This window comes from Primulina eburnea, chromosome 1 (genome assembly GCF_022965805.1).
Source record: "Primulina eburnea isolate SZY01 chromosome 1, ASM2296580v1, whole genome shotgun sequence".
NCBI classification, from domain to species: Eukaryota; Viridiplantae; Streptophyta; class Magnoliopsida; order Lamiales; family Gesneriaceae; genus Primulina; species Primulina eburnea.
In genome coordinates, this window is record NC_133101.1 from 51,969,208 (window position 1) to 51,984,386 (window position 15,179).

Genomic DNA, 15,179 nt, shown 5'->3' on the forward strand with positions numbered 1-15,179 from the left:
CAGAAGAACAAGCCCATGATTCTCCAATAGCAGTTAGCACAGATAACCCTGTTATTCTAGAACAAATTGTTTCTGATGCCCAGAAGCAACCTTCTTCATCTCAAGGTCAAGAAGAGACAGTTGATCGCACTATGATAATTTTCACTCCACCAGAACAAGTGCCACATCAGGAAGATATAGGAGTCATGTCTCCTGAAATCTCAAATTCAGCAGCATTGTTCGAAGAAATCAACACCATCAAGACAAATATGAATCAAATAATGGATGCCATCAAATCCATTCAGTCAACCCAATACTATCATTCTGTAAAGCTGAATGGATCCGAATATTTTGTTTTTGCAAAGCTGAAGAATATTCAAGAAGTTGTAACTGAACTCTCAGTTGCCATAGAACACAAGCCGAACAAAGCCACAACTGCTGCTCTTTTCGTTGCTCAAGATGTAATCAACCAACGAGTTGAAAGACTAGAAACATCTGTTGCAAACAAAATAGACTCACTGCAAACCTCAGTTCTTACTGTCATCTCCAGTATTTCAGCCGATGTCGGCATCTTATCTACTGAAGTTCGAGAATTATCTCTCCACATGGCTCAGTTTGACAAAAAGGGAGAAGTTTAGTATGACTCAGAAAAAGCATTGAAGAGCAGTTAGCAGCAGAAAAAGCATTGAAGAGCATAAAAGCATTGAAGAGTAGTTAGCAGTTTAGCAGTTTATTTTGAGACAGTTTTTGTTAAGAAGCAGTCTATAAGAGTTCAATCCTTCAGTTAATATATGCTTAGTTTTGTCAAACACCAAAAAGGGGGAAATTGTTGGAAACTAAATTTCGGAGTTTGACAAACTGAAGAAACTAACTGAATTATGAGACAACTGAATATTTAACAACTGAAACCAGCTGAACAAATGAAGAAAACTGATCAGTTGGAAACCGATCAGTTAATATACTTAGCCGCATAAGTTTCAATCAAAACATATCTCAACTGAATGCTTCTCGGGAAAGAACATTCAACCGACAAAAGGACATAGTAAACAACAAATGAATATGGAAAGCCGCACCTCAATCATTACAGCATAGAACAAAATATTTTGGCTACTGCAATTAAAACGCCGTATGACAATCAATGAAGAGAACATTGCCCAAAAAATGATGAAGTGGCATTCAACGGATACTAGAATTCAAATGCATATCAAAGTTACCGTTGAAAGAGAAGTATAAATATGACTGAAGAACAGCAGAAGAAATAGAGACGATCATTCAATCTTAAGCTTGTTGTTACTCTGTCAAAATCTAAGCCCACTTTCATTTGAATTACTCGTAACAATCAAGGCTACAATCTGAGCTTATTAGCACTCTCTAAAAGCTGTTAGATTCAACTGTGCTAATATCAGTTACGTATTGAGAATATTGTGTAGAACTAAGAGTTTCAGTTTCGGCAGTTGTAAGTCCAAACTGAAGTGGGTCTGTACAAGTGTTGTACTTTATCAAAGTCTTCTAGTGAATATCCTATCCTTGTGATAGAAGGGGTGACGTAGGAGTAATTAAATTCTCCGAACATCCAGAAACAACTCTTGCATATTTCTTTCAGTTTCGTATTCTATCTTTCAGTCAGTTACTTTCCGCAACTACTCTAGTTTAACTGATTGTTATTGACCAACAAGATTCCGAGATTCATTTTGTCACTAAACTGAACTCAAATATTGTTAAAGAACAATTTTAAGTGTAAGTGTTTATTCAACCCCCCCTTCTAAACACTCTTGTTACGACAACCGATCCTATCATATTTGCAGTTGTTATATTGGTGGCCAAGCATGAAGAGAGACATTTTGAGATTTGTATCCAAGTGTTTGACTTGTCAGCAAGTTAAAGCATAGCATCAAAGACCAACGGGAAAACTTAAGCCACTTCCTGTTCCCGAGTGGAAATGGGAAAATATTACTATGGAATTTGTTGTGGGATTGACGAAGACTATTAAGGGATTCAATTCCATATGGGTGATAGTGGATCGTCTTACCAAATCAGCGTATTTTCTACCTATTAAGACGACATTCACCATGATTCAGTATGCCGAGTTATATATTCGTGAGATAGTTCGTCTGCATGGGATTCCTGTATCTATTGTTTCTGACAGAGATCCGAGATTCACATCATTTTTTTGGAAGAGTCTGCATGCAGTGATGGGGACCAAGTTATTATTCAGTACATCATTACATCCTCCAACCGGTCAGTCCGAAAGAGTGATTCAAATTTTGGAAGATATACTGCGAGCATGTGTTATTGATTTCCAAGGCAGTTGGGAACCAAAATTACCTGTAGTGGAGTTTACCTACAACAATAGCTATCAATCATCGATTGGGATGGCTCCGTTTGAGGCATTAGGACGAGGTTGGTGAAAGAAGAGAGATTGGTCCGGATGTGATTGAAGAGATTTCCGAGCTTGTAGTCAAAATTCGTGAGAGAATGAAGACTGTACAAAGCCGTCAAAAGATTTATACAGACAAGAGACGAAGAGATTTAGAGTTTGCAGTGGGAGACCATGTATTTGTGAAAATAGCACCTATGAATGATGTTATGCGTTTTGGCAAGAGATGCAAGCTTAGTTCAAGAATTATTGGTCCGTTCGAGATATTGGAGAAGGTTGAGACACTAGCTTATAGAGTGGCATTGCCACCGATGCTTTTCGGAGTTCACAATGTGTTCCACATTTCGATGTTGTGAAAGTAAATGTCGAATCCTTCACATGTGATAAATTATGAACCTCTACAATTGACTCCAAATATGACATATGAAAAAAGACCTGTCCAAATCTTGAGAAGGCAAGAAAGAAGACTGCGAAACAAAGTCATTCCAATGGTCAAGGTCAAGTGGTTGAATCACTCGGAAGATGAAGCTACTTGGGAAACCGAGAGGGACTTGAAGAGTCGCTATCCAGAGCTGTTCGGTAAGTTCTAATTTCGAGGACGGAATCATATTTAAGGGGGAGGAATTGTAAGGTCCAAAAATTAAAACGACGTAATTAAACTACATGCAAATCCAGGAAATATGAAAAATGGTTAATTAAGTTATTTTCATTGCTTAATTGATTATGTGACATGCATGATTATATGTTAAATACCATTTTATTGTCAGTATGCATAAAACTGTATTTGAAGGATTATTCGAGTTGCGATCAAGGAACGGAGACCGATGGCTGAAAAATAGAAATATTTTTATTAAATAGTTGTTTTTAATTATTTAAAATAGGGTTGATGTTTTGTTATATTTTTGAAAATAAGGGGTTTTGAGGTGATTTTATACGTCGGGACGTAAATTTTATCGGTATTGATTTTTCAACAAACATATAAACTTTTTGGCAACCCGGGTAATAAATTCACAAACTTTGTTAAAAAAACTATTTTTTAAATTTAAATTAAGTACTAATGGTCCTAATTTGTATGCTTAATAGGCCTAAGCCTTGTTAGTGATTTAATTAGTATATAATATATTAAATCCCGCCCCAAACCCTCATTGTTAGACGCCTCACGACCATTTTTCAGAATTCCACCCCAAACACACGGCACACACATCTGAATTGTGAGGAGAAAAATTCGAAATTTGCTAAGGAAATTCAAGTCTAGGCCCTCCTCGTCGTTGTTCTTCGTCGTCAACGAAAAATCGTGTGTTTTAAACGCAAATGCATGCCATACATCTCTTTTTCTCGTCTATCACATTGTAGTATTGTTTTTAATCATGTTTGTGTGGAAAGCATGGTGTTCTTATTAATATTTTCGTATTATGGCATACACATGGGGTAAACTCATGATTCTATGATTCAAATTCATGTTTTTATTGTCGTTCTAGAGGATTGCCATGATTAGGACATGATCAAGGAAGTTTATACAAGTGTTAGGGCCCTAGAAAATGCACACAAACGAGGCAACGAGAATTGAACCAAGCTAGAACCATCTGCGGCTGTGCACAAAGGAAGGGCTCGGGTTGAGTTCTTTTGGAGGCATGGCTGGGCACAGCTGGGACCAAGGGAGACTAGAGTCACGTGAGGGGTCAGGGAAGGGGTCTTAGCCATGCTAGGACTCGACCAACAGGGCTGGGAAGGAGTCCTAGCAAGCTAGGATTCCAACCCAAGCGAGCAGCGCATGTGCGCTTCATGACAGCAACTGCACAAGGGACTAATGGGCACGGCCAGAGGGTTTTGGCTTGGCTAGGTCAATGGGTTATGGTCCTAGGAGGGGGCTTCAGAGGCTAGTTCAGGGGCTGGGCTCGTTGGTTAAGTCCTAGGAGAACAAACTTGGAGTCCTCTAACCTGAGAAGTTCTCGGCCATGCTTGTACAGGGTGGGGAGCTTCGGTTTTTAACTTAGGGACATGTACTTTTGGTTCTTAGGGTCCAGTAGGGTCTAGGGAGGGTTGGCTCGGTGTTGGCTCAGGCTGGCTTGAGCTTGGATCAATGATTTAGCAAGATGGCTCGAGGGTGAAGGGTTCAAGGGGTTTAGGGTTTTCTTTCTGAAAAATAATTTATACATGGCTCACGGGGGTCGAGTCATGGTTCACGAGGGCCAAATAATTATTAAAAGTCTAAGTTTTAAATTTAGGAATTTTATTTTAAATTTTAAATATTCAGGATTAAAACGCAATAAAAACGAATAATTAAAGATTATATAAAAATCTAGTAATTAAGCTAAATAAAATTATGAGAAAATTAATTTAAGCCTAAATAATTATTTGGGACAAGTTAGAGTCAATTAACTTAAGAAAAAGTCAAAACGTGAAATGTTACGTCTAGGGGTAAAACGGTAATTTTACACCCGAAAATTAGTAAACGTTATGGCAGTGCTCTGAATGCTGTTTTATATGCTATTATGATTAATTCAAATGTTTAAGGATTTTTATATGCAAAATGTTTATGTTAAAGGTGTATGGAATTTATGATTAAATGAAAAAGTTAAAAGGACTTGTTGCATGCTTGTTTTTAAAGGGATAAAGGATATTGAATGCATGATTTTTATAAAGTGTTGAAAATGTAAAACGTTGAAGAAAGTGAGGTAATTGTGACTAGGGAGGATATGAGGATAAGAATGTTGATATCGTTAGGGAAAGGTCCCAGAGGGAGCCCATTTGTGGGAGAAGGCCCCAGAGGGGGCCCAACTATCGTATTTCTGTTCAATGAAGATAGGCCAAGGCTCAGTTGACGAGAGAGTGTCGATGATATCTCCGCCGCCCAGTACTGTAGTTACATGTAGATGGATTCATCGACTTTATGAGGATGAGGAAATTCACAATTAACGATCTAAATTCAATAAAAAAAGGAAAATGTTTATGATCATGATGAAAGGATGTATGTTATGAAATGAAGAAAAGGAAAAGGTTGAGGTTTATGTTATGCAAGTCATGAAAATGTTATTTTTACGTAAAAAATATCTTTCACTATTGCATGTGATTTTATACGTATTACTTGTTATCAAGATTATTGTGTGTTAAGGTTTTAGACTCACAAGGTGTGATGAATGCAGGTGATTATGATGTTAATGTTACTAGAGGTCTTGATGGTTGACCTTGCTGTACTGTCAGTGCACATAACCCGAGGACCAGCGCTAGTACTTTCTGCACTTGTGATTTATGGTTACGATTTATGTTAAAAGATTTATAAGACTATTTATTTATGCTTTAGAGTGGTTTTTTAGAGGATGATACTTTTCAAGTTTATTGCTTTTTAGGTTGGTAAATATTTGACGATTTTTTATCTTGAAATATTTCCTTTAATTTTCAAATACTAGTTTGTTGATTTATTATTTTAAAATGGTACAAAATATTTTATAAAAATATTTTTTTGTGTATGTGACGATTCTGCCGAGTTCATGGTTAGGTTAAAAAAAATTAGTACTTTTTAAGAAAAAAGAATAGCATACGTGAAAGGATCGGTTAACTGGTGATAAGTGTTTAGAAGGGGGGGATTTAATAAACACTCACGAATTTTATATATTTTTCGAATAATGGGTTCAGTTAGTGATAAACTGAAACTCGGTATCTCGTCAGTCGATAACAATCAGTTTAACTGAAAAACAGTTGCGGAAGTAAACTGACTGAAAGATAGAATAACAGATAGTAACTGAAATAAAATGCACACGATTTGTTTCTGGATGTTCGGAGAATAGAATAACTCCTACATCACCCCTTCTATCACGAAGATAGGATTTTCACTAAAAGACTTTGATCGAATACAAACGTTGTACTGAACCACTTCAGTTTGGACTTAACACTGCCAAATTGAAACTCTTAGTTCACAATAACTTTTACAGTGCGTGACTGAATATAACACAACTGAATGAATCTAACAAAGATTTCAAAGTGCTAACAAGTTCGTAAATATAGCCTTGATTGCTACTGATATATCTGATAAGAGTAAGCTCCTGATATTCGAACGAGTGATGATTTTAGCAGAGTAACATCAAGCTTGAATATTGTAGTTCGAGTTATATCTTCTCAGCTGCCCTCTTCACCTATTTATAGGTTTCCCTCTCAACGGTAATACTAAATAACATTTGAATCTTTCTTCTCAGCTGCCCTCTTCACCTATTTATAGGCTTCCCTCTCAACGGTAATATTAAATAACATTTGAATCTTTATATTTGTTTATTGCCACGTCAATATTCTCTGACACTCATACACTGCAATCTCTGAAATACGGCGTTCCACTACTAGTTGCAGTCTGTTGTACTATTTGTCGGTTGTCGTTCTCAACTGATGAAGTATACAGCTGATGGATCAGCTGAAGGATATTTTGCTGGAAAAACTCATAACTGATTGTTTCAACTAATCAGTTCCCAACTGATCAGTTAGTTAGATTCTGCTTCAACCGATGTTGATAAGATTTAGCTGGTAAGCATTAATCTTCAGCTAATGACAACTAACAGTTGTAATATTTGAGTCAATTAAGCTCCTTTGCCTTTGATCAGTTATTCCAATATATTCGTTGCTTAGTTTGTCATATTACTGAAATTTAGTTTCCAACAATTTCCTCTTTTTTTGTGATTGACAAAACTCGGAATTTAATAAACTGATCAATTGAAGTAAAAGAATTCTTTGAATTATTGTAGGTAAAATAATTTTTCTAGTGTACAGATTCGTACAAAGAAAACCAATAATTTTCTACTAATAACTGACAAAAATGTGTCGTCAGTTGTATCCTCTCTTATTCTTTCATCAACCTAGCTGCTTCCCCCTTTTTGTCAAGCACATCGAATTTGAGAGATATAATCTTGACGTCAGCTGCTATATCTTTTACGGCAGTCAATAAAGTGGTTTGCAGCAAGTCGATGTTTATTTGAGACAGATGTCTCCATGGATTCAATTCTCTTGCTGATTGAGTCTTGAGTAAGGGAGAGACTCTCAGCTAAGCCTCTGTTCTTTTTAAGCTCGTCGATCGCAAAGGAGATGGAGGTCACAGCTATTTAAATAGATTTCAACTTCCCTGAGTTAAATTCACTGGAGGAGTTCAGCTTTAGAGAGTGAACAAGCTGAGTGCTTTGAATCTCCTTTATTTCTTGTATTATTTTTAACATATTTAGCTGAATGTCCTGAATCTATTCAAGGACTAAATCCATGTCTGAGGATGGACGAGGAGATACTGGTCCAGACGGCCCTGGTTCCTGTTCCTTGGTAGATTGATCAAATATCACCAAATTCCGGTCAGAAACCCCTGTTTCAGCATGTGTCAGCTCTGGCACGTCTTGCACACTGACTTCTTGTTGGATAGGAGGAGAAGAAGATTGATTTGGAGCAGCAGATGGACTGTCCTGCTGATCAAGTTGCGGATCTGTGGTAGTTTTAGTTTGATGGTCAGTGGCTGATGATTCTGATTGTTGATCAACTGAAACTTGTTGTTGTTCATCAACAAGCAACTGAGCCTCCTCAGTGACAACATTTTCTACAGTTGGCTCAACAGTTGAGTGAATGGGCACATCAGTTTGAGCATCTATATCTGCCTTATCTGTTGGGATATCAACTGATTCAGTTGAAGGCACATTTGTTTGAAGTTCTTGGGCGACTGACTGAATGATCTCATCGATATTGGCAAGTGTCAAGTCAGCGTCCGAGTATAGTTGAGGATCAGCAGAAGAGGAAGATGGTGGCACATCCTGAATTGGCTCTACTGATGTAGCAACAGCTTGTTTTGGGGATGGCTCTTTGTGCTGAGATGACGATTCATCTTCTTCTTCTTCTTCTGAAGTGCCTTCATGATTGATCAGCTCTTGATCCATTTCCCATAACTTTATCTGCGATTGCAGAGCAATAAGACCGTTGTCCAGTTGAGTGAGCACATCTCGATCATTATAAGCATTTGGACTTGTGGGAATGTGGTTGCTTTTGAGCTTCTCAATCAGTTGGCCCAACTTCTTGGCTCTGATTTGATCAAAGGAATAATTCTTTCTCCCCAATGCCTGAACAATTGTAGCAGCTTTGACCATCTTGAGAACAGTTGCTTCCAATTTGATGAATGTATTCAGTTTAGACTTCTTTTTCAACTGTTTGGCAAAGGTGTGAGTTCTGAACCTCATCCAAGCATCATAAACTTTCAGTTTTGATTCAGCAAAGGCGTTGACCTGTTCTCATATAAGGTCAATGTGAGTCTGAATTGCATTAGATGGCCTGAGCTCTTCGATCAACTTGCCCTTTCCTTTTGCATCAGAAAGAATATGTGGAATGTTCAGTCCAGAGTGAGTAGCGTCCACTCGTTCCTGAATTTTGATTCCCTTTGGTCGAGCAGGTGCAAAGATAGTCGGTCGATTGACATTGATCAAATGAGCTGAATCCTTCTTCTTATCAGTTGTAGAGATGGCCTTTTTGGATGGATCAGTTGGTGGAGGTAACTGATCTTTTGCTGAGACATCAGCTTGAATAGCTTACAAAGGAATAGGCTGAATCATCTGATTGCTTCAATCTATCAGTTGGGAAAGATGCCAACATAACTATTGGCTTTGTTTTCTGAGTCCTTTGTTCCTTTGTAATCAACTGAAAAGTTGTTTCCTCGGAATCTGATCCACTGACATTCAGTTTTCTCTTGATGGTTTTCAGTTGAGCCAAAGTTCTTCCCTTTTTCACTGTCTTGGGAACATCCTGCTGTGTCCCAATCTCCTTTTTGATCTTCACAAACTGATCAGGACATATGTCCAGTTTAGTCTTTGGTGGCTGAACATTCTTGGCGTTGAAAACTTTGAATTTCGATGATCTCTCTGAGAAGTAACTCAGCTGAACTGCGAATCCTTTGGACTGCTTGGTGGATTGAAACATATTCTTCAAGATATTGAAGATAAGGTGCTTCCAGTTTAGTCTTCGTCCAGCCATGATAAAAATAATGGCTTGAAATTTCTCCAAGGTAAGGGCAGCAAAAGATCCTGCCTTCGCCATAGTCCCTTGGCTACAATATCAGCTAGTAACTGAACTTCATGCTTCAGTTCCTTCTTTGGATCAGAAACTTTGATTTTCCGTCCATCAGCAGAGAGTAGAGTTTGCATCTCTTCGACATCACATGCCTTAACTTCAGCAAGGTTTGCTAGCCCATCAGAAGGCAATAAGAACATTTCTCCAAAAGAATATTCAAAAATGGTCAACAACTGACCATTGACCGTAGTGATGATGCTTCCATCAGAATTGATATTCCCGTTAGAGTAGAAGTTAAGAAGTTCCTTTGGATAGATCTCCTGCGAAGAATGCCCCAAAAATGTCATCAGTCCAGCTGATTCTAGCTTCAGAAAGACATTCTTGACATCGGCTTCTCTGACTGATAGAACTGATCCAAAATTGATAGCCATCGCATTCAACATGTGAGCGGGAATTTGATTTGCCATTAGAACTGAATGATTTCCTGTGAAAAAGAAAGCTTGAATTTGCTTTTGCTCTGAGAATTTTAGGTAAGCGTAAGGAAGAAGAACTGAAATGGAGCGGGCAAAGTACTTATGTACGTGACTGTTCGAATTATTGGACACGTGTCAATCCAGGAAATTTTGAATAAAAGACGTGTGTACGTGGTAAAATCGTGTGTTGAAAATACATGGATTAAAAGATTCCACGTTCCAACCTATCATTTGTTGAAAAATAGCATTTAATGCTTGATAATCAGTCACGTCTCTAAATTTGGAATAAAAAATGGTTAATTTGTTAACTTATTTGAGAAGATTAGTGAAATAATCAGCTGAACGATCAGTTGTGAAACTATGTCTTTTCAGTTGAAGATTTACTAACTGCTGTCTTCTCAGTTAACCTTTTAAACCAATATTCCTCCTTAATAAATGCATATAAAAATTACGAGAATTTAAGCAAGATGAATTAAATAAAATCTTATGCTTAGAAGGTTAATCGTCCGCCGTAATGACTTTGTCCTTTCATCTTCCTTGACCATGGGCTATAAATGAGAATAGCTCAGTTAGTTTCAAACATATCAGCAAATAGCAATCAAAAGCTATAATGGCATGTGCAGGTAGCTCGAAGACTCCAGATATGGCTGAAGAATTTATGAACTCAGCTCTGCAAAAAAGAAAAACTGATATGGAAGATGAAGTCTTCCATAAAATCCTTCGATACTGGGAGGAGCTTCAAGGACTCTAGTTTCTCCAGGAGTGTGGGATGGCTATTACCCCCAAACTGGTGGCAAAACTGAAGAAATATTGGGAACGCTTGCATGTTGCTGATACGGTGGACATCTTAGAAGATTTAACCCGTTGGTTGAACAAGTGGGGGTCTTTTGTTGAAGAAGAATTTTTCGATGTAATCCGAACGAATTTCTTTAAATGAATGAAATGATATTTTAGTTATCTTTGTCTTTTATTTTCCCGCAAGAGTTAATCTCATAAGTTGATAAGTAATTCGTGAACTGAACATAATAACTGACAAACGATTAACTAACATCAGTTGATACCAATTGTAGGACCGAGCGTTTGCCGCTTTACCAAAAGCTATAGCTAGTAGTAATTGTGCAACTCAAATCTTTTAAACCGCACAGCAGCTCAAGCACCACAGTTCGACCGCTCTACCAAGCAGGGACAATTATTGCACCCAACAATCTCCCTCCCAATAATTGCACTCCTTGCAGTCAATGGGAATCGAACATGTGACATTGGCTCTGATATCAATTGAAATGATCGGTTAGCTGGTGATAAGTGTTTAGAGGAGGGGAGGGGGTTGAATAAACACTCACGGATTATATATATTTTTCGAATAATGGATTCAGTTTAGTGATAAACTGACACTCGATATCTCGTCAGTCGATAACAATCAGTTTAACTGAAAAACAGTTGCGGAAGTAAACTGACTGAAAGATAGAATAACAGATAGTAACTGAAATAATATGCACACGATTTGTTTCTGGATGTTCGGAGAATAGAATAACTCATACGTTACCCCTTATATCACGAAGATAGAATTTCAATAAAAGACTTTGATCGAATACAAACGTCGTACTGACCCACTTCAGTCTGGACTTAATACCGCCAAATTGAAACCCTTAGTTCACAATAACTTTTAGAGTGCGTGACTGAATATAACACAACTGAATGAATCTAACGAAGATTTCAAAGTGCTAACAAGCTCGTAAATATAGCCTTGATTGCTACTGATATATCTGATAAGAGTGAGCTCTTGATATTTGAATACGAGTGATGATTTTAGGAGAGTAACAGTAAGCTTGAATATTGTAGTTCGAGTTGTATCTTCTCAACTGCCCTCTTCACCTATTTATAGGCTTCCCTCTCAACGGTAATATTAAATAACATTTGAATCTTTATATCCGTTGATTGCCACGTCAATATTCTCTGACACTCGTACACTGAAATCTCTGAAATTCGGCGTTCCACTACTAGTTGCAGTCTGTTGTACTATTTTTCGGTTGTCGTTCTCAACTGATGACGTGTACAGCTGATGGATCAGCTAAAGGATACTTTGCTGGAAAAACTCATAACTGATTGTTTCAACTGATCTCAACTGATCAGTTAGTTAGATCCTGCTTCAACCGACGTGGATAAGATTTAGCTGGTACGCATTAATCTTCAGCTAATGACAACTAACAATTGTAATATTTGAGTCAGTTAAGCTTGTTTTCCTTTGATCAGTTATTCCAATATGTTCGTTGTTTAGTTTGTCAAATCACTGAAATTTAGTTTCCAACAATACGTTTCACAAACTGTACTGGGTTATTACATTTGTTGTATTTATCAAATTCTTTTTATGAAAATATGTCCTTGAGATAGAAGGAGTGATGTAGGAGGATTTGAACTCTCCGAATATCCATAAAAATCCATGTGTTCATTTTTTCTTACCTATAATTTTTACAGTACTCCAACCAAAATATTCTAATCTATCTTTCAGTCTATTTCCATACTATTTCAGTCAATTGATTGATATTGACATACAAGATTTCGATATCAGTTCATCAAAGAACTGACTCACATTTGAAAAAAAACCTCAAAAAACCTAAGTGTTTATTCAACCCCCTTCTAAACACTTTACTCGTGTTAACCGATCCTAACATCCAATCCATTTTTTTGTTTCAGATTGTCCTTCGAAGCTACAACATGCCATTGTTTCTTATTTGAGACTTTCAGAAACTGGGAATTGGGAAGTGAATCTTGTGAAGAATTTACTACGTTTGATCTTCTCTCTCTCAGTTGATTATGCGTGTCTAAGATGATAAATTTATATTGGGAGATGATAAGAAGGGACACTAAACTGTCAAAAACAAATATTAAACTTATCGCATAATTGCGTGTTGGCTCTTATAGTCTCGGGTACCAACTAGGCACTCATCTGGAAATTACGTCTCCCTGGAAAAGTCAGGAACTTTATTTGAAGATCTCTACATTAGAGCAGATGTCTTGCAAGCCAACTGTTGGCTATGAATTTTATTGACTTCGTTGTAGTAAACAATCTTTATTTTAATATAATTAATTCATTATTTCATGGTTTGTTATTTCTTTATATGTATACTCATGTGAACAACATAGATAAAGACCTTGATTATACTTTAATACAAATGAATCGTAATTCGATGTTGAAACTCATTTATAAATATTGTATGATCTAAATTCTTTCCTAGTCGATTCAGCCGCCTAAAACATGGATAAAGGTCGCTTGAGCTCGAGACTAGCATCGATGATGTAGTGTACCGCGTTTCTTGGTAAGAGCATAGAGATGTCCAAATATGCAGATGGGTAGTCATATGATGATTATACCGAACAACCATCCCTCAGACTTACCAAGTGGTTATCATTCATCGAGGGGATAAATCCGTGGTTATGATTGTACATCATTAGTCCTTACGACCCGGGACAACACTGAGACTCTATGTGCTAAGGATGCGCTTTGACTCATTTATCAAGGGAGAAGAGGACTTTCATGCTTAATTAGTCTCATGCCTTTCAGCGCGACAAGTTTGGAGCTTCACCTCAATTGGAAGTCATATTGGTCTTGTGGGTTCTTTACGTGATTGGTGGAACATTTTTGTTACCACCAAAGAGCATATCGAGATTAAGACTGCAAATGTGGAGCATTTGGCAAAACCACAAATCCACAATGATGTTGTGTGGAATGGTAACTGTACCCATGATCTCTGAATCTTCTAATCCACAATACATCTTCGCTCACTCCATCCACATTTATTTCTTCCATTTCTCCTAGTCAGCAGCAAAAATGTTTACGTTGGCAAAAACTACCTGAGCCTTTACCTCAAATGCAATGTCGATGCAGCGGTGTTCCTCAATCATTGTCGTATGGGTTTTGGGTGTCTTCTCCGCGACTCTCATGATTCATTTTTAGCAATGAGGCATGGCTGCCTACATGAACCAGCAGTAGCTGAAGCGAAGCATCGAGAATCTGTGAAGCTCTTAGTTGGCTTAAGCTTGCACTTCCCAAATATCATTGTCGAGTCAAATGCTCGACTTTTGGTGATTGTTGCATTAAATTCTCCAACTCGGATTCCTCCCGTCTAAGATTAATTATCCATGAGTGCAAACGCTTTGCTTTGGATTTACATAATTGTAAATTTGTTTTCCCTAGCTACAAGATCAACGAAGAACCAGACTACTACTCATGCAGCATTAGTTAAGAAAGCATATTCTATGTCCGGTGAGTTATTCCTTCCTCTACTTTAATTTATGATGTTATTCTGCCAAACATGGTTTAATATAATTTTATTTAAAATAATAATAATAATAATAAAATAAAGATAGTGACACGGACTATCGTCAAAATTGGTGCCTCAATCCCTGTTTCTATTCATCCACATGAAAAGACAAAGTCCACCCTTATTTCAGCCCATGCGGGAAACACGTCACTGTCTACGAAAAAGGAACCAAAAAGGTAAGTCCCGAGGGGTGTTTCAGTCATTTCAATGGGCCTTAATGACTGATACAGCGATTCCACCCTCACGCGTTCCAGAGACACCCACAAGATTCCATTAATTTAATATTCGCCCCATATTTAATTCGGAATCATATTTAATACCCCCGGTTACTCTCATTTCCCATTTCATCTCACCTCCTCGATTCCTTCGCCGCCTTCGTCTCTTTCGCCGGACCTTCCGATCTCGAACAGATCGACCACGACATGGCACAAAAGAGGGAGAAAGAAGAGACCGAACTCAAGGTTCCGGAGAGCTTGCGGATATGTACCCCACCGCAGCCGATCTCCGCGCCTCCGTCGCATGTCCCGGCCTCCAGGATGACGGAAGGCTCGGATCCGAAGATTTCGAGCGCGTGTGACTCGAGATCCAGCTCGGGGTTGACGCTGGAAAGCTCCGATCCTGGGGAGAAACGGGTTTTGAAGAGACCGAGGGAGGTGAACAGGTGTTCCGGGTCGGGCTGCAGGAAGCGGATTGGGTTGATGGGTTTCCGGTGCAGGTGCGGAGAAGTGTTCTGTTCTGAGCACAGATATTCAGATCGGCACGATTGCAGCTACGATTACAAAGCGGCCGGCCGCCAGGCGATTGCGAGGGAAAATCCCGTCATCAGAGCCGCCAAAATCCTCAAAGTTTGAATCAAATGATCCGAAATTCTAGGTTTTGGTTCGATTAATTTGGGCTTTCCGTTGTTGGAGCTGATTAATTAATTATTAGGAAGGAGAATTACTCTCGCGAATTCGATCAATTATATGATAGGGGTGTTCTTGTGATTTAGAATTAAATATTTGTTTTTCATTGCGAAAA

At 38.1% G+C, this 15,179-nt stretch overlaps 1 protein-coding gene across 1 annotated transcript; it reads left to right on the forward strand.

The window, feature by feature from the left end:
- The first annotated feature begins 14,464 nt into the window (after positions 1 to 14,464).
- LOC140830627 (zinc finger A20 and AN1 domain-containing stress-associated protein 5-like) lies at positions 14,465 to 15,179 on the forward strand. Its single transcript, XM_073194040.1, has one exon. The coding sequence runs from the start codon at positions 14,582 to 14,584 to the stop codon at positions 15,008 to 15,010; it is 429 nt and encodes a 142-aa protein (XP_073050141.1). The 5' UTR covers positions 14,465 to 14,581; the 3' UTR covers positions 15,011 to 15,179.

Bases quoted from the DNA above. Each gene is read 5' to 3' on its own strand.
- LOC140830627 (XM_073194040.1), top strand. From the start codon at position 14,582: ATGGCACAAAAGAGGGAGAAAGAAGAGACCGAACTCAAGGTTCCGGAG.